The 24,019-nt window shown below is 56.3% G+C and overlaps 1 protein-coding gene across 1 annotated transcript; it reads right to left on the bottom strand.

Moving 5' to 3' along the window:
• Window positions 1-1,213: 1,213 nt before the first annotated feature.
• Window positions 1,214-23,687, bottom strand: LOC135985280 (1-phosphatidylinositol 4,5-bisphosphate phosphodiesterase gamma-1-like). Its single transcript, XM_065628412.1, has 32 exons — window positions 22,794-23,687; window positions 16,497-16,646; window positions 16,293-16,386; window positions 16,133-16,180; window positions 15,441-15,525; window positions 15,228-15,308; window positions 15,107-15,141; window positions 12,745-12,817; window positions 12,533-12,634; window positions 12,335-12,453; window positions 12,087-12,172; window positions 11,771-11,891; window positions 11,503-11,671; window positions 11,095-11,214; window positions 10,787-10,894; window positions 10,515-10,702; window positions 10,115-10,315; window positions 9,882-10,001; window positions 8,865-9,048; window positions 8,470-8,547; window positions 7,371-7,474; window positions 7,055-7,151; window positions 5,936-6,002; window positions 5,349-5,512; window positions 5,135-5,231; window positions 4,783-5,007; window positions 4,319-4,467; window positions 3,424-3,538; window positions 3,028-3,189; window positions 2,498-2,586; window positions 2,221-2,405; window positions 1,214-2,143 (listed from the first exon to the last, which is right to left on the bottom strand). The coding sequence occupies exons 1-32, from the start codon at window positions 23,011-23,013 to the stop codon at window positions 2,092-2,094; spliced, it is 3,888 nt and encodes a 1,295-aa protein (XP_065484484.1). The 5' UTR covers window positions 23,014-23,687; the 3' UTR covers window positions 1,214-2,091.
• Between the last annotated feature and the right edge of the window lie 332 nt (window positions 23,688-24,019).

Here is a 24,019-nt window from a genome sequence, read left to right as displayed (position 1 = left end):
GCCGCGCTGCCCCGCCCCCTGCTGGGCCGTAATGGGGCGCGGGAGGTTCTTTGGGGGCTGTGATGGTTTGAAGTGTCACCGTGCAGCTGCGGCCTGTGTCCCTTGTCCCCAGAGCCCTTTGTCCCCAGAGCCATGTGCCCCAGTGTCCGCATAACTCTATGTCCCATGTTCCCAGAGCCCTGTGTCCCCAGAGCCCTTTGTCCCCCTGGCCCAATGTCCACATAGCTCTGTGTCCAATGTCCCCATGGTGCTGTGTCCCATGTCCCCATAGCCCCGTGTCTCCAGAGCCCTGTGTCCCCGTGTGTCCATAGCTCTGTGTCCCTACAGCCTGTGTCCCTGTGTCCTGTCACCCTTTGTCCCATGTCCCCAGAGCCCTGTCCCCCTCGAGCCCTGTGTCCCTGTGTCCCTATGTCTCGATAGCCCTGTGTCCCTACAGCCCTGTATCCCTGTGCCCTGTGTCCCTGTATCCTATCACCCTCTGTCCCATGTCCCCACAGTCCTGTGTCCCCAGAGCCCTGTGTCCCTGTGCCCCCATGTTCCCAAAGCCCTGTGTCTCTGTGCCCTTTTTCCCATGTCCCCATAGCCCTGTCCCCCTGTGTCCCCATAGCATTGTGTCCTCATAGCCCTGTTGTCCTTGTGTCCCAATAAGTGTCCCCATAGCCCTCTGTCCCACGTCCCCATGGCCCTCTACCCCCATGGCACCATGGCCCTCTGTCCTTGTGTCCCCATAGCCATGCATCCCCACGGCCCAGTGACCCTGCATCCCCATAGCTGTGTGTCCCCATGACTCTGTGCCCCATGTCCCCACAGCCCCATGCCCCCAGACCCCCCTGTCCTAATGGGCCTGTGTCCCATGTGCCCGTAGCCATGTGTCCCCACAATGCTGTGTCCTGCATCCTCACAGTGCTGTGTCCACTGTCCCTGTGTCCCCCTGTCCCTCTGCCTCCTAGCCTGTGTCCCCACGCCCCTGGCCCCATGGGCCTGTGCTCTGTCCCATGGCCTATGTCCCTTGTCCCTTTTCCCCTCCCTGGGTGGCCCTGCTCAGGGGTCCAGGACCATCAAGCCACTGGGGCATCACCCACCCCAGGGACATCGCCAATGGGGACAGAGAAGGGTGGGGACCAGACCGTGGCGCTGGGATATAAATATTGGCTAAATAGATTTATTTTCATACAAAGAATACACAGATCCCCCCTCTGCCAGGACACCCCGACCCCGGGGGACACCCTGAGATGTCCCCAGCCACCCCCCCGCCAGGCACCACCTCCATTCCCAGAGTTCGGTGCCAATGTTGGTGTCACCTTGGGGACATCCATGTCCCCACCCGGGGGCCACCTTGGCACCAGCATCTTGGGACACCCCATCACCAGCCACGGGGCACCTCCAGACTTGGTGCCCTGCTCCCTTGTGCCCATCCCAGGGACATCTCTGGACATTTTGGGGTGTCCCCAACCCCCGTGCCCTAATACTGTGGCTGGTACAGACCCACCCACCCCGCTCCCTGCTGTATGTACACGCTGGATAAAATAAGAAAATACAGATATTTATAGTGTGGGGGGTGCAAAATGCCTCCCTCCCCAAATTGTCCTATGTCCCCATCGTGGTGGCTCATTGCCAGCCGGTCCTGTCCCCTGTCCCCAGCTGGGAGGTGGCAGGAGGGGGGTGGCTGGTCCTGCCCCATCCTGGGCTGGTTAGATGCTGGGAGACTGTTCCTGTGCCTCAGTTTTCCCATTGATTATGAGGCTCATTGTCCCCCCCACCATGGGGCGGTGGGACACGGAGGACACGGGGTGAAGAGGAGCTGTGGTGGCCACCCCACAGGGACAGGGACACGGCTACCAGCCCCAGGGGACATGGGATGAAGCTGGAGGTGCCTGGGGATTTACGCTGGAGCATCCCACCTCCTGCCTCACCCCAGCGGAGAAATGTCACAGGCAGAGCTACCTGAGGTCCCCTTTTGTCCCCAAATTTGTCACATCGCTGTCGTCCAGCCCTGGGCAAGGGGAGTGTCCGGATTTGGCCACCCCCACCCCCCTTTGCAGCAGGAGAAGAGGTGATGGGGGGTCCATGGTGGGCTCGTGTCTATCCCGCTCAGCTGCGTTTGGTGACCATTTGCCGGTCCCTCTTCTTCTTCTCCATCAACCTGGTGGAGAGCAGGGTGGTGGCCTTGGGGACCCTCCTGAGAGGGACCACCTGAAGGCATGGGGAAGGGACACTCACTTGCGGTTGCGGACTTCGGTGAGCTCCATGAGCCGCTCCTGGGCTGCCCGTAACTCATCGAGACGCTGCTGGTAACGGGAGTCGCACCCGTTGGTGCGTTCGTAGCTGGAGACCTGGCTGGAGAGCTCGCTGGCGCGGTCCCGTAGCTGCTGGATGGACGAGTAGAGGTTCTCCTCATCTTCCTCCTGCTCCAACACAAGGGTACGAGGTTGGTAGAGTGGACAGGGTGCTGGGGAAACTGAGGCATGGGGTTCACCGAGCCACCCAGGCCACCTGCCTTGGCGTTGATGATCTCGATGTGGATGAGGAGGGCGGCGAGCTCTAGGTCCTCACTGTAGCTGTTCTTCAGTGGCACTGACCGGTAGCCTGGAGACAACACCAAGACACAAGCTCAGCCCCATGGCAGGGTCCAAGCCCCTCACCATGGCCAAATCCCCAAGGAGATGGTGAATGTGAACTACAGCCAGATCCCTGAGGAGAAGATGATGATGACAAGCCATGGCCACATCCCTGAGGAGATGATGATGATAAGCCATGGCCAGACCCCCAAGGAGATTATGATGATGAACCATAGCCAGATCCCTGAGGAGATTATGATGATGACAAGCCATGGTCAGATCCCAGATGAGATGATGATGATGAACCATGGCCAGATCAACAAGGAGGTGATGATGACGACGATGATTGCAGGGAGGTTGGACTGGATGACCTTTAAAGGTCCCTTCCAACTCAAACCATTCTATGATTCCATGATTCTATGGTTCTACCATGATGATGATGATGATGGGGCAGATGAAGGTACCATACCTGTTTTGAGGCCCTTGACAGGGAAGGTGGCTTGTGCTAAGAAGTTGGGGTCGCTGAACATGTCCTCCTCATACACCACAAAGCGGAGAAAGGCAAACTCGGGGTTGTTGATGTCGAAGACAAACTGCTTGAAGAGCCAGACGGGGTTGAAGCCGTTGTCAGCTGAGGGGATGAGGAGAAAGTGGGGAAGGTCAGAGCAGGGCTGGACACACAGACATCACCAGGAGGGCACCAGCACATTAATGGGAGATGCCCGTCCACTTCTCCATGAAGCTCAGCCCCATCACCCACATGTCCAAGAGGATCCCAAAGGGCACAGTTAGGGTTGTCCCAGTGTCCCCACTTCTCCCTGGGGCATAGGGGCTGGGTGGGAACATCACCCATGTGGACTCTCACCTACGACATCCGTCTTGTTCTTGCTGTTGTCGTACTCGGAGCCACACACCTCCACCTCTACAAAAGGACACACGATGCTCCTCCCATTCTTGGGCAGGTGCCGGGCACCAAGGATCTGCAGGAGGAAGAGGAGGGTGAGGCCTGGCTACATCAGAAGAGGAAGGACTCTCCAGGGCAATGCCATGGTTTGGCCACTTTAGAATCATAGAATCATCGAATGGCTTGGGTTGGAAGACACCTTTGAAGATCATCTAGTTCAACCCCCTGCCATGAGCAGGGACATCTTCACCCAGCTCAAGTTGCTCAGAGCCCCATTCAGCCTGGTCTGGGATGGCTCCAGGGGTGGGGCATCTACCACCTCTCTGGCCAACCTGGGGCAGGGTCTCACCACCCTCATCATAAAAGATTTGGGGTGTTTTGAGCTTGCCAAGGGTTTCATGGCCATAATTATCCACATTGTGCCTTATTTATGACCTTGGACTGGTTGTAGCTTGATTGCAGCTGTACCTACCAAATTATTTTGAAAAATGTTTGCTGCATTTGTGTCATGCTCAAGGGACAGGTGCCTACAAACCAACCCATCCCATCTCTTAGCACCAAAATTACCCAAGGGTTCGGTAAGGCATTTCTGGCCTTGTTTTATCTATTTTACCCTCCACCTTGCCCTTGCTCAGGTTGGGCTCAGCTCTGTGCAATTCTGGGGTTCTCCCCTGGGAAAAATGATGCTTCAAGCAAAGACCAACAAACCCAAGAGATCACAGGGTAACGATCTCTGTGGAGCAAATATGGGGCTGAAGCATGTAAAAACCACCCCTGGTTGACCCAAAATGGAGGAAGAAGCAAACCCCATCTTGATAGTGACCACGGGGTGGACTTGCTGTCCTTGCCCACTTGCCTGCAGCTGCACTGTGATGGGCTCCACGATCTTCAGGCTGTTCTTGTCAAAGGGGTCGAACGTCTCGTCCCTCATGATGTCAGGCTGCAGGACGTAGCCACTGCGGCCACCGAGCATGAAGAGCGCCTGGTTCAGCTGCATCGGTTTGTCTGTGGCCATGGGGACAGAGCAGCTCTGAGCTGTGGGGCTCGGGGACCTCCCTGAGGTCCTTGGGCAACAAGTCCTGCCCTTGCAAACACCCTACTAAGAGCCCCCAACCCTAGTTGGAAAAGGGATGCAGCTGGCTTTTGCATGAAGCACCCAAGAAGTACATGGAGACGTCCCCATGAGGATGAGGACAGAGGTTGGAGACATCACCCAAACCACCTCCAGCAACAGGACCCAGGACAGAGCCACCAGAGATAGGGGTTTTGGGGGTGACCTGTTGGAGAGAGCCCAGCAACCACCCCAGGAGCAGGATTTACCGGGCGTCTGGAAGTTGAGGGCCACGAGTTGACTACCACAGATCCACATGGGCAATGGGTCGTAATTGGAGGAGTCCAGGCGCTGCCCTTTGGGGTAGATGCGGCTGAGCTGGCGCCGGTTGTACTGCAGGAACTTCTTGCCCTTGCTGCGGTTGGCGTACTTCTCCGCCTTGGTCTCCGGGAAGGAGGACATGTCCCTGTAGCACGCTTTGTCTGTGCCGATCTCTGAAAGCACCAAGGTGGCCATCAGTGGAGGACACAGGGCTCTCAGGTGGCCCAGGGGTTGGTCCACCATGACCACTTGGTTCTCCCCGCCCATGTTCATCCCATCACCCGCTTCTCCAGCTCTTACTGTCCTCATCGAACGGCACCGGGCGACAATACACAACCAGCTCGGAGAGCTCCAGTGCAATCTTCTTCCTCCGCTCCATGATCTTCCCCTCTTGCATCTGCACAAGAGAAAACAGGAGCTGAAGGTCCCAGCCTCCTCCTTTGGAGATGTTGGGGACCATCCTCTGGGGGATGGGACCATCCACCCTCATCCTCTGCACCCTGATGCCCCTCACCCTGGCATCAGCGTTCTGTGTGGCCTCTCGGATCTTGGCCACCCACTCGCTGAGTTCCTCCTGCGTGTCCGCGGCCACGTCCAGTGACTGGGCTGCGTGGGACATCTGCTGGGAATGGATGGTGAAGACAAATGGTTTGGAGCTCCTCCCGTCTTTGGAGATAACTATAAGGACATCAGAGGGGGGCTTTACTCGAAGACATTCCCAACGGACGGCTCTGTGGAGCAAACGAAACCTCAGCGGTCCCGCTCCCAGGCCCCCACCAGCCCCTTCTGGGACCCCACCAGCCGTTGGGGTCCTCCTCTTGTGAAGGTCCCATTTTTCTAATGAACAGTTTCAGCTCTCCATGCTGAAATGCATTTTCCTTTCAGCCAGGGGTAAATATCCCCTGGATCATCCAGACCTCTGAATTCCTCTGAATCCCCCCAAAATCAAGCAAATCTCTCAGAACCCAGCCTCGCGTTGCTCCCCGGCACATTGTGATGAGTTTGGGGAGCCTCAGCTCATGGCAATGAGCTTCAGCATGGGGTGCGTGCTGTGCCGGCGGGTTCCCGCAGCTGTGGTAGGGACGCGGTGGGGACACTCACCGACGTGGCAGGATGGCACGTCAATGAAGCCTTTCAAGAAGTTCCCGAGGGGGCTGTTTTCCGAGGACTGCAAGAGAGAAAGGAAGAGGGGACAGACTTTTTAGAAGGGGACAGACTTTTGAGCAGGGCCTGTTGCGATAGGACAAGGGGTGATGGTTTTAAACTGCAGGAGAGGAGATTCATGCTGGACACGAGGAAGAAATTTTTGCCCCTGAGGGTGGTGAGAGCCTGGCCCAGGTTGGCCAGAGAGGTGGTGGATAAACCATCCCTGGAGACATCCCAGGCCAGGCTGGATGGGGCTCTGAGCAACCTGATCTGGGTGCAGATGTCCCTGCTCATGGCAGGGGGTGGACTGGAGGAGCTTTGAAGGTCTCTTCCAACCCAAATTATTCTATGATTCTAAGAGGGGGCAGTCGGGGAGGCATGCAAGGGCTGAGCCTGGTGCTCGCTCCATTTGGCAGTCTCCCTCCAGCCCTCTAAATCCTCCAAGTCTGGACAAAAGCAAAGAAGAAACACCATCTTGGCAGGCTTTGCTCCACGGTCGAGCATCCTCCAGCCTCTGGATAAGGGTCTGGGCTGGTATGGGGCCAGGAGCATCTTCCACCTTCCAGAAAGGGTTCTGGGCTGGTGTGGAGCTGGGAGTATCCCTCAACGTCTGGATCAAGGTCCAGGCTGGAACCAGGACCATGAGCATCCTCCAGCCTCCAGATAAAGATCCAGGCTGGAGCCAGGTCCATGAGCAGCTTCCAGCCTCTGGATAAGACTCCAGGCTGGTATGTGGCCAGGAACATCTTCCAGCCTCCAGATAAACGTCTGGGATGGAACCAGGACAATGAGCATCCTCCAGCTTCTGGATAAAGGGCTGGGATGGAACCAGGACCATGAGCATCCCCCAGCCTCTGGATAAGGTTCTGGGCTGGAACCAGGACCATGAGCATCCCACATCCTCCAGGTAAGGGTCTGTGTTGGCACAAGGCTGGGAGCATTCCCCCAGCTACTGGATAAAGGTCCAGGATGGAGCCAGGACCAGGAGCATCCCTCAGCCTCTGGATAAGGATCTGGGTTGACACAGGGCTGGGAGCATCTCAGGTTCCTGGTTCACGGGGACAGGACACTCACGGCTTCATCCTGCTCCTGTGCTTGCGAGTTGACGATCTCCTCCACGTAGTTGGCCGGGAACCACAGTTGCTTCTTCCCTCCATAGTCCCCCCGCCACCTGCAAGGGGTGAGAGGATCAAGGCAAATGGACCAATTTGGGGAGGGACAGGACTGTTCATGCTGCATGCAATTTTGGGGAGTGGTTGGAGAAGGGGTGGGGGGACAGAAAAGGAAGCAGTTAAAACCCACCACGGGATGACCCATGGGAAAACCCAGGGTGGTCCTTCCACCCCCACCCATGGTGACGGCCACCCAGGGGCCACCCAACTGCCCTTACCAGCCGCCGTCCTGCTTATCGACGTTGTGGATGATGGCCTGCTTGCAGAACGACAGCTCGTCCTCCCGCTGCGCTTTGTAGTCGTAGAGAGCCTTCACCGTGCACTGGGCCACCAGGGAGAAGGACACGTGTCACCACCCAGCGCCCAAGGACACTGGTGGGCAGTGCACCCCATTCAGCTCCTCAAGCCCACGTGGTGGAACATGGGAGCTCCTAAGCATCCAGCGTCCTAAATGATGCCCCCAAATTGTCCATGCCAGCAGTGGGACATCTTAGAGGGGACAGGAGGGCTGGAGGTGCCACCTGGTCCTGTAGGGCCACCATATTCAGCACAAACCAAGTTCTTCTTTTGGGTCCCCCAATGGTTTCTCCTGGTGCACTGAAGGGGTTAATCCCCTGATATTTCCATGCTCCCTGGACAAAAACCCCTTTGGGTGAAGCTTTCCCATGTCTGGTCTTAGTCTGAGAGCTGCTCTGCTGCAGAGGGACCTTTAAAGCACAGCAGTGCTGGCCCATGGGATCGAACGATGACAGAGAACGAACCTTGGGGCTCCACTCCAGCCTCCTCCAGGGTCAGCTCTGAGACCAGCCTGGTCCTGAAAACCTCTGAGGATGGAGACTGGGTCAGCTCGGAGACCAACCTGGTCCCGCAAACCTCTGAGGATGGAGACTGGGTCAGGTCCAAGACTCCTCAAGTCCCAGAAACCTCTGAGGATGGAGACTCCACCACCTGGGAACTGATCCTAAGTCTTCTCTTTCAGGGTTCCCCAAGACAAAGGGACTCATGGAGGTTTCCTCATTGTTGGGGCAAACTTATGCCAAGACCTTGCTCCAGGGTGGCCTCTCTCCAGACCTCGCCCACCATAATGTTACGATGCTGTTGGTGGAACCTGGACTGTCCCCAAGTGATGGGGAGGTGGGAAAGGTCCCACCAGCTCCAAAATCAGAGGGTCAGAAAAATGCAGCAAAACATGACCACTTCTCAGGTCAGTGGTGGGAGATGTAGTGGATCCTGGAGGGACCACCCAGCAGCCCCAGCACTAGGATTATCATGTCCCACCACCCTCCACCTCCCAGGGCCACCAGCTTGGCCACTTACCCTGGCCATCGGCATCTTGTTGGCCTCCACGTAGAAGTGGGGGGTCCGCACCTCATACAGGGCTCCATAGTCCAGCTCCTGCAAGGAAAGACACCTGAGTGGGTCACCTGGATGCAGACAGGTGCTACAGGGGGATGTGGTGGGAGCCAGGTCACCACATGTGATCAAGAGGACGTTGAGAGGGACCTAATATTCCTTTGCCACTCATTGGAAGGGAACTACGGTGGAGATATAACCATGGGCAATGGCTGAAGAATGAGCTTGGATGGTTCTGGCTGGGCATTACCCAAGAGGTTGGAGGACCCCTTCCCACCATGGTGGAGCTGGGGATGGTGTTTGGTTTCCTGTGGCACAGAGCCGTCATCCCCACCATCTCCACTGCCAGGAGCACTCACGGTTGTGCCCATCTTCTCCAGGGTCTCCTCGTTGATGGGGTAGCGCAACTTCATCTTGCGGTAGAGCGGGTGCTTCTCATAGTAGTTGACGAGGTCCACGAGGCTCTCAAACTCAGCCGAGCTGCCCAGCATGAAGAGTCGACCTTCCTGCTGGATGCGGCAGTGCTTGATCTTCCCCTCTGCCCTGGGGCCGAGAGAGCCGGGGGGAAATCATTGAATCATGGAATCATTTTGCTTGGAAGAGACCCTCAAGATCATCAAATCCAACCATTAACCCAACACTGGCACTAACCTATGTCCCTAAAAAACTCATCTATGTGTCTTTTAAACACCTCCAGCGATGGTGACTCCACCACTGCCCTGGGCAGCCTGTTCCAATGCCCAACAGCCCTTTGGGGAAGAAATTATTCCCCAGATCCAACCTCAACCTCCCCTGGTGCAACTTGAGGCCATTTCCTCTGGTCCTGGCGCTTGTTCCTGGGGAGCAGAGCCCGACCCCCCCTGGCTCCAAGCTCCTTTCAGGCAGTTCAGAGATCAGAAGGTCTCCCCTCAGCTCCTGTTCTCCAGGCTGAACCCTCCATCTCCCTCAGCCGCTCCCATCACGCTTGTGCTCCAGCCCCTTCCCCAGCTTCGTTCCCTTCTCTGAACTCATTACAGCACCTCAAGGGCTTTCTTGTCGTGAGGGGTCCAAAACTGATCGCAGGATTCGAGGTGCAGGATGACCAGACCCTGGCTCCATGATGGGGACAAGCAGGAGGTGATGCCCTGCCCCAGTGCTAAACCAATGCGAGATGCCACGAGGGTGACCACCCTGAGGACGTGGCTTTCTGATCACTGCAGCCTCCCCATGACAACATCTTGTGTCCCACCATGTCACCTTACCGACCCAGAGCAAACCCCTGCCACCCAGCATGGACTCACAACCAACAGAGCCAGGCAGTTCTCAGCTTGACCAGCAACGTGGGCACCATGGCTGAGCCCAACCGGCCTCAGGGTTGCCAGGGTGGCCACACTTACCGGAAGGAGATGGCGTAGGAGTTGGGTTCACTACGCTTGCGCACCAGGAAGGCTCCATCCCGTGGGACCCGCATCAGCATGTGCTCGGCCTGCAGGCGCGTCAAGTTGGCATGGTACCACCTGGCCGGGCAGAGAACGGAGGCGGTGGATTGGCGTTGGCACCCAAGACCTGACACTGGGGTTGGAGGAGGCTGGTGGACCCAGGGGACCAAGGGGATGGGGACCATCCTCACTCTTTGCTCTCATGAGCGTTGGGTTGAGGGACGGGGTCAGTGAGGCGCATCTCGAACTCGTTGCAGCGGAGCGGCACCTCACGGTAGTGGCAAATGAGGCTGTAGAGGCTGTCAAAGACCAGGTTGTCCGTCAGGTAGAACTTGGTGGCACCAGCTTCCTGCCGTGAGTGGATCCGGCAGTGCTGCACCCGGCTGGACCTCCTGCCACGGTGGTGGGGAGAAGGAAGGAGTGAGTCAATTCAGGTCCAAGACCATCTCACGTGTAGGGGTCCACGTACCACACAAAAAGATGGCATATCCCCCCAAAACACCATTCCAGCTACCATCAGCTGGACCTCTGGTGGGACACCCAGGCTGGCTTGAGGAGAGTGGGATCCTGCCTTCCCCCCAGGGCTCCTACCAGAAGGAGAGGGTGTAGTCACCCACGAAGGTCTCGCTCTCGCGCACCAGGAAGGTGCCGTCCTTGCCGCCTGTCTCGGTGCAGTACTCATGCAGCAGCTTCTCGGCGATCTGCCGCCCATCGCGACCACCTCCCAGCTTCCCGTGGAACCACTTCTCCATGAAGTGCAGCTCGTTGTTGTTGAACTCCTGCAAGTTCACCCCAAAATGGGAGACATGCCAGGAGTTAGTGTCCCCACTCCACCCCATGGGCACATCGTGCTCCACATGTACCTCTTTCTGCTCCACTTCCTCCTCGTCTTCATTGAACTTGTAGCGGGACGTCTCCTCCGAGTAGTAGATCTTGTTGCTTGTCAGGACGAAATAATGGGGGCTCCAGGTCTGGAAGGGAAAAGAGCATCACCAAGGTGGGCAGGATGGTGGCATGAAGGGACGGGGCTTTGAGACCTCTGTTTCTGCCCCTGCCCCATCCCAATGGTCTAGGAGACCCCATGCCACATGCCCAACTCAAACCCTGATGCTCATCCCCATCCAACAGACCCTGCTGAGCCCCCAGCCATGAGTGGCAGGGAGAACCTTACGTGGTCGATGGGGTCTTCGAGGTAGAGGATGCCGTTCTTGATGGAGTTGCTGATGTCATTCTCTGAGTAACTGGCAGTGGAGACCTCCTCATACAGGTTCCCTTCGACCAGTTTCTTGTGCTGGGGACAAGCCCAGAAGGGGAGGTCAGCAGTGGGTATGGTGTCCCCACCATGCTGAGCTCCCAAGTCCTCAGGCTGCACTTGGGGTCCTCTAGTTTCCTTTCCACCACCCCCTGTTCTCCTTGACCGTCTCTTGCAGTAGGACATCTCTCCGATGTCCTACTGCACGTGCATGGAGGTATACTGCTCTTGAGTCCCAAGATTTGGGATAATCACCATCCTTCCCAGCCCAACACAGTCCTTGTTCCTCCCACAAAGAGGGGCTTTGAGGTGGTCCCTGCCCCATACCTTGATTAGGATCTTCTTCTTGAGCTGGGTGGGTGAGGGCAGCTCGTCGGCATTGATGTCCACTGGCTTGGTGAGCAGCATGTCCCCGAAGACCTTCTTGAAGTGGGAGGCCATGTTCCTCTGCTGGACGATGCTGCAGTGGTCTTCGATGGAGAGGATGATGGGGAACCTGGAGGAAGCAGGTGGAAATGGTGGCTTGGGATGAAGGCAAAGGAGAGGTTGCCTGCCTGGCCGAGAACTGGGGTGTCATTGGGGGGCTGGGGCTTACTCGGAGGTGACGAATGCGTGCTCCTTGATGGTGTGCAGCACATCCAGGAACTTGATCTTGGAGGTGAGCGTGTGGCCATGGTAGATGATAGGGAGATCGTCTGGGCCATCCCAGCAGTCCACTGAATGGAGAAACATCTTGGTTAACACATGCTGGTCACCAGCTGTTCACTGAGGACCATGTTTTCCAGCCCTTGAAGGACATGGAAGATCCCCCCACCCTGGCGCTATGGGATGGGTATAGGGGACAGTCATCTGGTGCAACACAGGGTTCTGGGGTGGGCTCAGCATCTCTGTGGGGTGCTGGGGGGACTCACGCTCGATGCAGCGGCAGCCCATGCGCAGGCAGCGTGCGTACGCCTCCAGGGAGGACTCGCTGGAGAACTGATCTCCTGTCAGGTACCTGCAGAGAATGAGAATCATAGAGTCATAGAACGATTTTGGTTGGAAAAGACCCTCAGGATCATTGAATCCAACTGTTAGGATCATCAGTGGCCAGAGCTGCCCCAACCGGGGTGATGGGATGCTCATGGTGGTCCCCAAGGAGAGCCCACCCTGTCCTTACGTGTTGTGGGAGGAGGAGATCCAGTACTGGGACAGCGGGTGGTTCATCTCCTCAGGCACCACGCGCTCATACTTGGCGTCCATCACCATGTTCTCCTTGGAGAAGAGGTATGTGAGGAACTAGAGGGGAAACAGAGAGGTCAAAGCCTGCCAGGGCTGGGGAGACAACCCAGGGTGGGTGCTGTGTGGGTCCACCCACCTCATCCAGCTGGAAGGAAGGGTCTGCCACCTCATTGGAGCCCTCCTTGAGGTAGGCGCACATGTAGTCCCGCACCACGCCCATGTCGCTGGCCCAGGGTTCCTGTGGTGCAAACGTGGCCACCATTATGGGAGAAACCAGGCTGGGGCATCCCATGAGGGTCCACTAGATTGGGGCTGAGAGGGACACCACAGGAGTCTCTAAGAACCCACCTTCTGGTCGTGCAGCAGGAACTTCTGGAAGTCATAAAGGGAGACTTGGCACAGCTCGGGGCGGTCCACGTTCCTGGGACATGGAGCGGCCATCAGCAAGGACTGGGAGCAGGAGGTGGGGTAGACCCCATGGGGGAGTTGAGACCACCAGGGTCCACCTGCAGCCCCACCCTCTGGTGCCCCCCAAAGTCCTGCCCCACTCCTGCCAGCTATGCGCAGGCCATGGAGGTGCAAGGGGCACCTTGAGCTGGTGGGTGCTGCTGGAGCAAACACTCCCAGTGTCACCCTGTGACCTGAGAGAGGCAGGTACCCAGCCAGAGCACCCAGCACTGCCCAAGGATCATAGAATCACAGAATAGTTCGGGTTGGAAGGGACCTTCAAAGCTCATCCAGTTCCACCCCTGCCATGAGCAGGGACATCTACACCAGATCAGGTTGCTCAGAGCCCCGTCCAGCCTGGCCTGGGATGTCGCCAGGGATGGTTCATCTACCACCTCTCTGGCCAACCTGGGCCAGGGTCTCACCACCCTCATTGTAAAAAATTTCTTCCTCATGTCCAGCCTGAATCTCCCCTCCTTTAGTTTAAAACTATCACCTCTTGTCCTATCACCACAAGCCCTGCTCAAAAGTCTGTCCCCATCTTTCTTATCGGCCCCTTTCAAGTACTGAGGGGCCGTAATGAGGTCTCCCCAAAGCCTTCTCCAGGCTGAACACACCCAACTCTTTCAGCCAAGGATGTGGGAAGGAGGGCAGTGCAACATGTCCCTGCATCCCTGGCATCCAAGCTTGCTCATATCCCCACTAACATTCCTGATCCCATCCCTGCACCCATCCTCGGCCATGTCCCTGCTCCCACCCCACACCCGTCCATGCTCAAACCCTTACTCTCATCCCCCCTCATAAAATCATAGAATCATTTTGGTTGGAAGAGACCCTCAGGATCATCGAATCCAACCATCACCTAACTCTGGCAGTAACTCTTAGGGCCCATGTCCCTAAGAACCTCGTCTATGTACCTTTTAAACTCCCCCAGGGATGGTGACTCCACCACTGCCTTGGGCAGCCTGTTCCAATGCCTGATAACTCTTTCTGTGAATAATTTTTTCCTAATATCCAATCTAAATCTTCCCTGGTGCAACTTGAGGCCATTTCCTCTCGTCACTTGTCACTTGGGAGTAGCACATTCCTGCTCACATCTCTGCTCACATCCCCTCTCACATTCCCGCTCCCAGCCCTGCTCATCTCTTCTCATCCCTGCTCCCATCATGGCTCCCATTGCTACTGTCATCCCACTTCCCTCCCAGTTCTCATCCCACTTCCATCCCAGCTCCTATCCTTGCACCCATCCCCTCTACCATCCCTGGTCTTCCGTGTTCCCATCCCTGCTCATCCCTTCTCCCATCCCTGCTCCCATCCCTTCTCCCATGCCCTGTTCCCATCCCCTCTCCCATCCCTGCTCATCCCTTCTCCCATCCCTGCTCCTATTCTCCCTCCTATCCCTACCCCTCAAACCATGGTGTCCATCCCCACCATTTTTGGCCAAAAGACCTGACCATGAGGCCTACTAGAAGGTTAACATTAGACGAATAATAGATGAGATGTCTAGTAGTAGTTAACTTCTGACTGGAGAACAAAGCCTATCCTGGAATTGAGAAGTCAACCATGAACAGTTGATTGAGTACCTAGTGATTTTGTGGATGTGCTTAATCTAAAGGAAACTTTGCTCATTACAATATCATTTTAATCCAGAACTGCACCTCCTCATGGAAGGCTACCTGCCTCCAGGAGAAGAACCCTACTCACTGAGCATGCGTAGGAAGAATAGTGTTACAGAACTTAAATGCAAATATTAGAATCATAGAATCATTTTGATTGGAAGAGACCCTCAAGATCATTGAGTCCAACCATAAGCCAACTCTGGCACTGACCCATGTCCCTAAGAACCTCATCTATGTGTCTGTTCAACCTCTCCAGTGGTAGTAACTCTACCACTGCCCTGGGCAGCCTGTTCCAATGCTTCATGACCCTTTCCAGGAATAAATGTTTCCTAAGATCCAATCTGAACCTCCCCTGGCAAAACTTGAGGCCGTTTCCTCTCATCCTGTTGCTTGTTACTCAAGAGATCAACACTCTCCATGCTCCAACCTCCTTTTGGGCAGTTGCAGAGAGCAAGAAGGTCTCCCCTCAACCTCCTGTTCTCCAGAAAAGGAGCTTCTCCTGGCACTGGTGGAAATGCAGCATCATCCGGACCCTCTGCTCTCCCCGGGCTCTGCCCTACGGCCCGGTGGCTTTGCCCACCCGATGGATCCAACACTTGGAGGCTTGGCCAGGGTGGGAGCCGGGGGGGTTCCTGGGTACTCACCGCAAGGGGAAGGAGAGCTCCAGCTGCTCAATGACCTGCAAGGTAAAGGAGGGGAACAGATTTAGGTGGGACGCACCACACCACGTAGGGGATGCTCAAGAGGACAAGCCATGGCTCTTACCGACTTCTGTGCATCAAACATCAGGTTTTTGTAGAACTGGATGAAGTGGGAGAAAGTCATCTCATTCCTGGCTTCCACCTCCTGTGGGAGACAGTGATGCATGAGAGCAAGGCCACTCAACCGGAGCCAATGACACCAGGGATGGCTCCAACCCAGCTGTGAGGTCTTGAAGACCTTCTCCCCACATAGCTGGGGTACCTGTGGGGTCCTTACCATGAGCTTGTCCCTCAGGAACCTCATGTTGGGGACGCGGTAGTTCACCTGGGGCAGCATGGCCTTCAGGTCCTTCACTGTGATGCTGCAGAGGGACAAGCTGGTGTCAGGCTAAACCCTGGATGGGTCTCAGTTCCTGACACTGAGGGTCCCACCCCAAATCCTGGTGCCAGCATGGTCTCTGGCATGGGGGGGCCACACCATATTGGGCTGTGGACCCCTGTGGTGGCAAAGGACCCCTAATTACATGGAGTCCGGCACAAGTGTGAGCAGGTCAGGCAGAGGGAGCACATCTGGGAACCACCCATGTGCTCTAAGCCATCATCCCATCTGGAGATGATGCTCATCCCCATAATAATTTAAGTCCACATTCACTTGATTCGGGGTTTTTCTAGTCTTGGAGTGATGTTTATGGGCTGCATTAACCGTCCAGCTTCTCCTGGCACTGGTGGAAATGCAGCAGCGGGTGTCAGGGCATCAGGGTCCCCGTGGTCCCTAGAGTGGCGAGCAGGGGACCCGCACCTGAGTCTGATTTTTGGTGCCTTCGAGGACCCCAAATAACCTGGTACTACCTTGCTGCACAAACCCCACTCCCAGCCTGGCTCAGTCTCCAGATTTCAGGTGCAACTGGGGGGATACAACCCCATCCAGCCAAACCCACCTTCCCAATGTGGGACTGTCCCAGTGCTCACCTCCCTTCCCGTGACCGATCCATCCCGTCAAACTGTTTACGCAGCCACCTGGGAAGGAAGGGATGGACAGACGGCACTCAGACCCATGGAGGACAAAAGCCGGGGTGGTTTTGTCCCCCAGACAGGAACTGGAAAATGAGATCTGCTGGTCCTTCCTCACCTCTCGATCTGCAGCGGGGTCTGGGCTTTCTGGGTGTCCGCCACCAACCAGTTGAGCCCTGTTATCCACAGGTTGATGTCCTCCTCGCAGAAAGCTGGAGGAGGAAGAGAAGGGCAGTGAGGTTGGGATGGGGGAGATGGGATGCTGGGGAGGGGGTGAGACCTCAAGGGTGGCCATGGGGAAATGGGGAGGGAGACCACACACCAGCAACGCTGAGCGTCCGCAGCCTGAAGTCCATCCCGTAGAGGATGATGAAGCACATGGTGAAGTCGAGCTTGCGAGCATCCTCGGGGTAGCGCTCGAAGTCCCGTGAGTTCTTCCCCAGGCGGATCTCCTTGATCTCCCGAATGTCGACTGCAGGGAGAGAGGGACATGGGACTGTCCCCAGCCACCCTGCTACTGCAGAACCACACGTGGGGCTTGGGGAGGCTGAGGGAGATGGAACAGCCAGGAGACTGCATGACCTCTGGGGAGCCTTGTCCCCAGAATGGGGTGTCCCCATGGCACTGCCAGTGGGTGTGTGGTGGTATTGTGAGTGCTCTGGCCATGAGTCCTCAAGGGAGACATGTCCCTGCTGCCCTCCAGTGATGTATCTGCTGGTGTGATGGCACCATGGGTATTGTCCTTCAGGGAACCATGTCCCCAGAATGGGGCATCCTGGTGGCACGGCCCGTTGGTGCATAATGGCATCATAAGTGCCATGGCCATGCATCCTTCAGGGATCTGTGTCCCTGGGACAGGGTGTCCCTGCAGCACTGCTGTGTGACAAGCATCATGGGTGATGGGTCCATGTGTACTCCAAGGACCCATGTTTCCAGGATGAGGTGTCCCTGTAGCACTGCTGTAGCTGTGTGACAGCACTATGGGTGCCATGACCAAGTGTCCTCAACAGAACTTTGTCCCCAGGACAGAGCATGTCTGCAGCACTGTTGCAGCCGTGTGACATCACCATGAGTGATGGGTCCACATGTCCTCCAAGGACCTATGTCCCCAGGATGAGGTGTCCCTGTAGCACTGCTGTAGCTGTGTGACAGCACCACAGTGTCATGGCCACATGTCCTTCAAGGAACTTTGTCCCCAGGACAGGGCATCTCTGCAGCACTGCTGCAGCTGTGTCACAGCACCATGGGTGCCATGGCCATGTGTCCTCCAAGGACCATGTCCCCAGGATGGCTTGTCCTTGCAGCACTGCTGCAGCTGTGTGACAGCACCACGGGTGCCATGGCCACATGTCCTCCAGGGACCCATGGCCCCAGGACAAGGTGCTCCTGCAGCACTGCTGCAGCTGTGTGATGGCACCACGGGTGCCATGGCCATGTGTCCTCCAGAAAGCCACATCTCCAGGTCCCTGCTGCTCTGCCCCCAGCTGTGTGATCGCACACTACTACTGTGTGCCCCCCAAGGATCCGTGTCCCCAAGATGGGGTGTCCCTACAGTGCTGCCCGCCGGTTTCCCGGCTTCGTGGGTGCCATGTGTCCTCCAGGCTCAGCCAGCCCCAACCCAGCCAGCACATCTCCAACCACCTCTCCTCCCCACGACAGACCCTGCTCCAGGACAGGCTGAGCTCATCTTTTAATTTAAGATGTCTGCCCAAAAGTGGCAATTTGGAGCCCTGGCAGCCCAGACCGCAGGGCGTTTCTTTCCTGCTGTGCTGCTCTCTCATTATCTCGCTATATAAAGCTCCGCCGGCGGCGGGAGGGTTGGGTTTCCGGACCGTTGTCTTCCTCACCACTACACCACTGACGGAGATTTCCAGCCCCTGGTTTTGCTGAGCAGACGTGTCCGACTGAGAGCAGAATAATGATATGATGATATTATTAATAACACCCAAAGTTGTTCTCGATACCCTGAGCATCACCCCTGGGCAGATTTACCCTCCTGGGCTGAGGCAACGGCAGCAGAAAGGGTTTTGTGAGGCTGAGGGAGGCCGGACCACCACGCCGGGGTATTGTCCTGCTGAGGAAATGGGTCATTTCCCAGAGAATTTCCAGCCCGGGCGCGTTTCCGATGCGGTGGTGGGGAAGGGTGCAGGCGTGCCCATGCCTTGATGGAAAACCTCAGCTGAATCCAAAGTGGGAAAAGAAAAGCTGAATGCTGGGAGGAATAAGGGATGAGGGAGAAATTGGGCTGATTAAGCAAGAAAAGAGGTGTAGAACAGTTTTTCTTGGCGGAATAGCTCCGGAAAACACTGGAGGCTTTATCTAGCCTTCCCTCGCTGGATGAGCGCAAGCCAAATTTCACGGGTGGTGGTGGGATTTTAGCACAAGCGATGCAGGGGGTGTCCATACCCCTTTGTGTGTGTTCTGGGCCTGTTTCTCAAGAAATTAAACCCTGTTGCTGGCACTGTGCACCCCCCATGGCTTGGAGAAAATCAGCTTCAGTACAAATGGGTAGGTATTTGGGGTAAAAATGGATTTACAGTTTAAAAACAAGACACTCATCCCCAAACCTTCCTGTCCACAGGGTAAAAAAGAGGGGTCAGAAGCCGGTGGCTACCAGGGCTCTGTCAAGAACCCACAACGCAGCCACCTCCTGATACAACGCTGCCAGGATCCATCCTCAGGGCGCTGACGCTGCCAATAATCATAGAATCACAGAATAGTTTGGGTTGGAAGGGACATTTGAAGCTCATCCAGTCCAACTCCTGCCATGAGCAGGGACATCTTCACCCAGATCAGGTTGCTCAGAGCCCCGTCCAAAGTGACCTTCAGTGTTTCAGGGCATCCACCATCTCTCTGGGCAACCTGGGCCAGTGTTTTATTACCCTCATTGTAACAAATTTCTTCCTTATGTCTGGCCTGAATCTTCCCTCTTTTAGTTTAAAACCATCACCCCTTGTACTATCACAACAGGCCCTGCTTAAAAGTCTGTCCCCATCTTTCTTATTGGCCCTTTTTAATTACTGAAAGGCCACAAGAGATCTCCTGGGAGGTTTATCTTCTCCAGGTTGAACCCCCAACTCTCTCAGCCTTTCTCCCCAGAGCTGTTCAGCCCTCGGCCCATTCCCGTGTCCCTCCTCTGTCCCGCTCCAACAGCTCCATGTCTGGCTGGTGCTGGGAGCCCAGAGCTGGACGCAGAGCTCAGGGGGGGCTCAGGACATGGGGGCACAGGGGCAGAATCCCCAACTCCACCTGCTGCTCACGCTGCTCTGGGTGCACCCCAAGACATGGGTGGGTTCTGGGCTGCAAGCGCACATTGCTGGGTCACGTCCCATTTTTCATCCATCAGAACCCCCAAGTCCTTCTCCGCAGGACAATCAGCCCGGCCCCATGAAAAGCCAGAGGAAGAGGGAGCGGCGCGGGGCTGCACAATGCAACACGGCTGGCGCCTTCCTGGAAACCACATCTGCAGCGGATTTGCGGTGATCATGTCAGAACGAATGTCTCCAAACTCCTCCCCGCATTGTCTCAGGAGTCCCGGGCGATTAAAACACTCTGCAAGTCGGTTCCAGCTGCAAAAATCCCTTTCCTCTTCTAATGCAAAACCAGCAGCGCGGTGCAAAGAAGGTTTTAAATGTGGTGGTGGTGGTAAGATGATGTAGGACCAGGGTCTGCCCGGTAGCTTTTAGGGATGCTGAGAGCCTGGGAGTTTTCTTAATGCATTAGGAGAAAAGCAAAGCAAAGTGGTTGGAGGGAATGGTTGTGCTGGGAAATCTTGCTGGCCCGGGTGGTCCATGGTAGCACAAGCCGTGTCCTCTCCTGTTCGCCTCGGTCACCCCTTCTTGCAGGACATGTGGCAGCTCAGACCCTCCTATACAGGGGGGATTAGGCGACCGCATCCCCCATGGCTCCCCATGGTGTTGTAAAGCTGATTTAAAACCCCAAAGAAAAGATTTCCTGGCCCAGCAGTGTTAAAACCCATCTGGATTTTCTCCCTAAATGGTCCTATTTCTAATTATTGGGCATTAGTGAGGCTGAAGGTGTGATCCCAATTACACAGTGTCGTGGCAAACCAGGCTGCAAACCACCCCACCATATGCTCTGAGGTTTGCCGAGGTGCCTTCACTCCCTTTTCTTTTAATTTCTTTCAAAGATCCCTTTTGGGCTGTTTTTCACTAGATTTCATCCTTGCACTGGGGATCGGGGTCTGCAGAGGGTGATGAGCTGGAAACCCTTTGGGATGAGGCTGATTTGGGAGGTGACGCTCCAGGCGACCCCATCCGGCATGGACATGTGTCCATCGGCTGCTTAACGAAGCGTGTAATTAGTCTGCATGGTGTGGGACTTCTCGGGGAGAGTCAGGATCCGTGTCGGTCCATAACAGAGATATCAACATTGTCACTTGTCACTTGTCCCCACTAATCCCTCTGCAAGCGGGCGCCTGGTTGAAGCGGGGATGTAAAATGGCCCAGGCAGGCATGAGGTTGCATGCGGAGAAGGAACGAGGCTCCAGAAATGAAACGGAGATTCTGGCGCTTCCATAAAATCACGGCGAGCGTGAGAATGTGAGAGCATAGAGCGCAGCTGGACTGGGGGGTAAAGATGCTCTAGCCCAGCACCAAGACCAGGATTAATCCCACCTAGGGCTGGGGGAAGTGGGTGGTGGGGTTAGATGGCAGGATCGAACAGTTTCCAGAGGGATTTTCCCTTTTTTTTTTTTTTTTCCCCTTCTGGATGACCCTTCATTCTTGTGGAAGGGTTTGGGCCATCGCGTGGGAGAAGCCAGATCCCAAGGCATCGGTGGGGAAACTGAGGCAGGGCATCTAGAGCGACCTGAGCCCCTCACCCAGCCGTGCATGGTGCTCCCAAATTAAAACAAAGAGCAGTAAATGCATAATTTCCGAGACCAGAGAATGAGCTCTTTCCTGCGAGGACCAAAATCACTTCTCCACGCCCAGCAGCCCAGCTCGAGGTCGGCCCTTCCAAGCAGGAGCTAAACCCCCCTGGGGATTTTGCTCCATCTTGTGAAAAATTAGTGATGGGTGGTGATTTTGGGGTGAGTAATCGAGTGATTTTTAAGGACACTCCCTAAGCCCTCCTAGGGAAAAGGCATCTGTCACCTCCCAAACTTCCAGGGTGGACTTTGCCATCATCCAGGTGAGACGATGCCCCAAAACTGGGTTCCTTCCTGGATGGGGATGAGGTGACAGTATGGTTCTGTGTCACTCCAACCCTGTGTTTTCATCCCTTGGCTCTTTTTAGCTCAATTTAAGAGGATGTGCAAGTCTGGAGATAATAAGCAACCAGGTAACAAGCACCAAGGCATGGAGCCCCACCAAAGCTTTGTGGTGGGACTATGTCCCAACAGCCTACCAGCCACCAGCAAATCCACAAGGAAGGGTGATTTTTATGGATCCCCCAGCAGGAGCACCTCCTGTTTTGGACCCCGGTTCCATCAGTCCCTACTAGTTCAAGCGCCATCTAAACTTTGATGTCATCAATGCATGTGGGGCAAAGCCAAGCTGGCCAAGTCCTCTCTGGGCTGCATGGGGCCACCACCATGCTCCGTCCCATGCTGCTGGCAGCCTGAGCACCTCATTTTTGGGGTTAAAAGCACCATGAACAGGCAAGGTGGTGGCTGGCTCCTTCACCTCCTTGCCAGGGAGGGTATAAAATCCCAAGGATTAAAAGGCAGCAAGTTGAGCCCCATGGCAAGTTATGGAGCAGTTGAGCCATGATGGAGGAGGTGAGGGTTGCTCAGCTTAGCAGCTCCACCATTTGTATCTCCAGGTGAGAAAGATCCCATCATGGCGAGGCTTCCCACCATGGTAGAACACCCCACCGCATTCAGATACCCCACCATGGTAGGTCACCCCACCGCATCCAGGGATCTCACCATGGCCAATGAGCTCACCATGGTAGAACAACCCACTGCGGCTGGGCGCCCCACCATGGTTAAGCATCCAACCATGGTCAAGCACCCCACTATTTCCAGGCACCCCACATCAACTGAACACCCTCCCGTGACCAGGCTCTCCATCATGGTGGTCATTCCACCATGGTCAGGCACCTCATTGAGGACAGGCACTCCACTATGTCCAGGCACCCCAATGCTGGAGGCACCCTGCCATGGCCAGCCACCCCAACACAGCCAGGCACCCCACTGTGGCCAGACACCACACTGTAGCTGGGCGTCCTACCACAGCAGGACATCCCACCATGGTAGGGCACCCCATCATGGCTGGGCACCCCACAACCAATCACCCTACTACTGTAGGACGCCCCACCAATGACCAGACACCCCATGGCCAGGCACCCCACCATGGCAGGATATCCCACCATGACCAGATAACTCACAGCCAGGCGCCCCACCATGATAAGACATCCCACCACGTCCAGGCACCCCATAGTCAAGTATCCCACCATGACAGAACATCCCACCACAACCAGGCACCCCATGGCCAGGCACCCCACCACAATAGGACATCCCACCACAACCGGGTGTCCCACAACAAGTCATCCCACCATGGTAGGACATCTCACCACAACCAGACACCCCACCACAGTAGGACATCCCCCTGGCACCTCCCCGGCCCCCAGCACCGCTGCCACCGATACTCACTGTCCCCCTCCACCTTCTCGGGCGTCCGGCTCCAGATGATCTGCCGGGTCTCCAGCTTCACCTGGAAGGTCCTTCGCTCCGGCCTCTGTGACTTCTTCTGATAGAACAAGGTGAGGACGGTGCCCATCTCCAGGCAGCGGAGGATCCTGCCCATGTCCCCTGCCTCCATCCTGCCGTCCTCCAAAAAGCCATTGACGCTGTTGAGCCTGGCCACGGACATCTTCACTGTGCGGCCATCGCCCGGAGGAGCCGCAGAGCCGGGGTTGTCTCATGCAGGAGAGGACGAACCAAATCGCCGAAATGTCCCTGGGGATTTTCTCTGCTCGCCCTGGGTTTCCTCTACGGCCGATGTTCCCTCCACCGCGCCACGGCCACTGCACGGAGCCGGGTTTGGTGGCAGCGGGGAGGAAGAGGGTGGGCTGGAGGTGCCGTGACCTTCTCGCCAAGGCTGAATCCGGCCCCGGCGTTGGCATCCAGCGGCGGTGGGAGAAGATGGGCAGTGCCGGTGGCGATGGCCTTGCGGTTCAGAGCCAGCGGGAGGAGAAAAACCATCCGGCCGCTGCAGGATGGCGGGGGCACCTTTGTGGGTGAAAAAGGGTGGCGTGGGGGGAAAACCCAGCCAAAAAAAAAAAAAACCACCCCCCAAAAAAAAGCAAAGTCACCTCAAAATTGCTGCGCTGAGGTGGTGGATCCCACCCCGGCCTCCGGGCCAAGCGGGGCCGGGGTTGGGAGATGGGTGCAGCGAGGGGGTGCTGAGGGGTTCTCGGGCAGCCTGGGGAGCAGCGGGGTCTCCGTGGGGTGGGATGCGGGATGCGGGATGCGGGATGCGGGGTTGGGGTGGTGGCGGGTGGGTGGGGAGAGGGGGGGGCTCCCACCAGCCGCCCGCCACCCCTCTCCTCCGCTTCTTAATTTCGGGCTGATGAAATGGACGCCCAGAGGAAACTGCAATCACACATGGCCGGAAAGAGATCAGAAAGGAATTTTAAAAAAAAAAAAAAAAAAGAACCAGGATCTTGGAGAAAGGAAAATCCGAGCGGCGGAAAAGACGGCCGAGGGTGACATCTAGAGGGACTCAAGATGGGGACCAGCTTTGTGGGGGTGCCCCACGCCTTGCTGCTGGCTGGGGGGCACCCCGGGATGGGGACGGGGTCACCTGGGTGGAAATGTGGTTGTTTGGCAAAAAAGGGTTAAAGATCAGGAAAGTGGCTGTTCTGGATTTAACTCCT

The sequence above is a fragment of the Caloenas nicobarica genome, chromosome 2 (genome assembly GCF_036013445.1).
Source record: "Caloenas nicobarica isolate bCalNic1 chromosome 2, bCalNic1.hap1, whole genome shotgun sequence".
Lineage (NCBI taxonomy): Eukaryota > Metazoa > Chordata > Aves > Columbiformes > Columbidae > Caloenas > Caloenas nicobarica.
The sequence above is the reverse complement of the archived record's forward strand: the minus strand, read 5'-3'. Positions and strand labels throughout refer to the sequence as shown.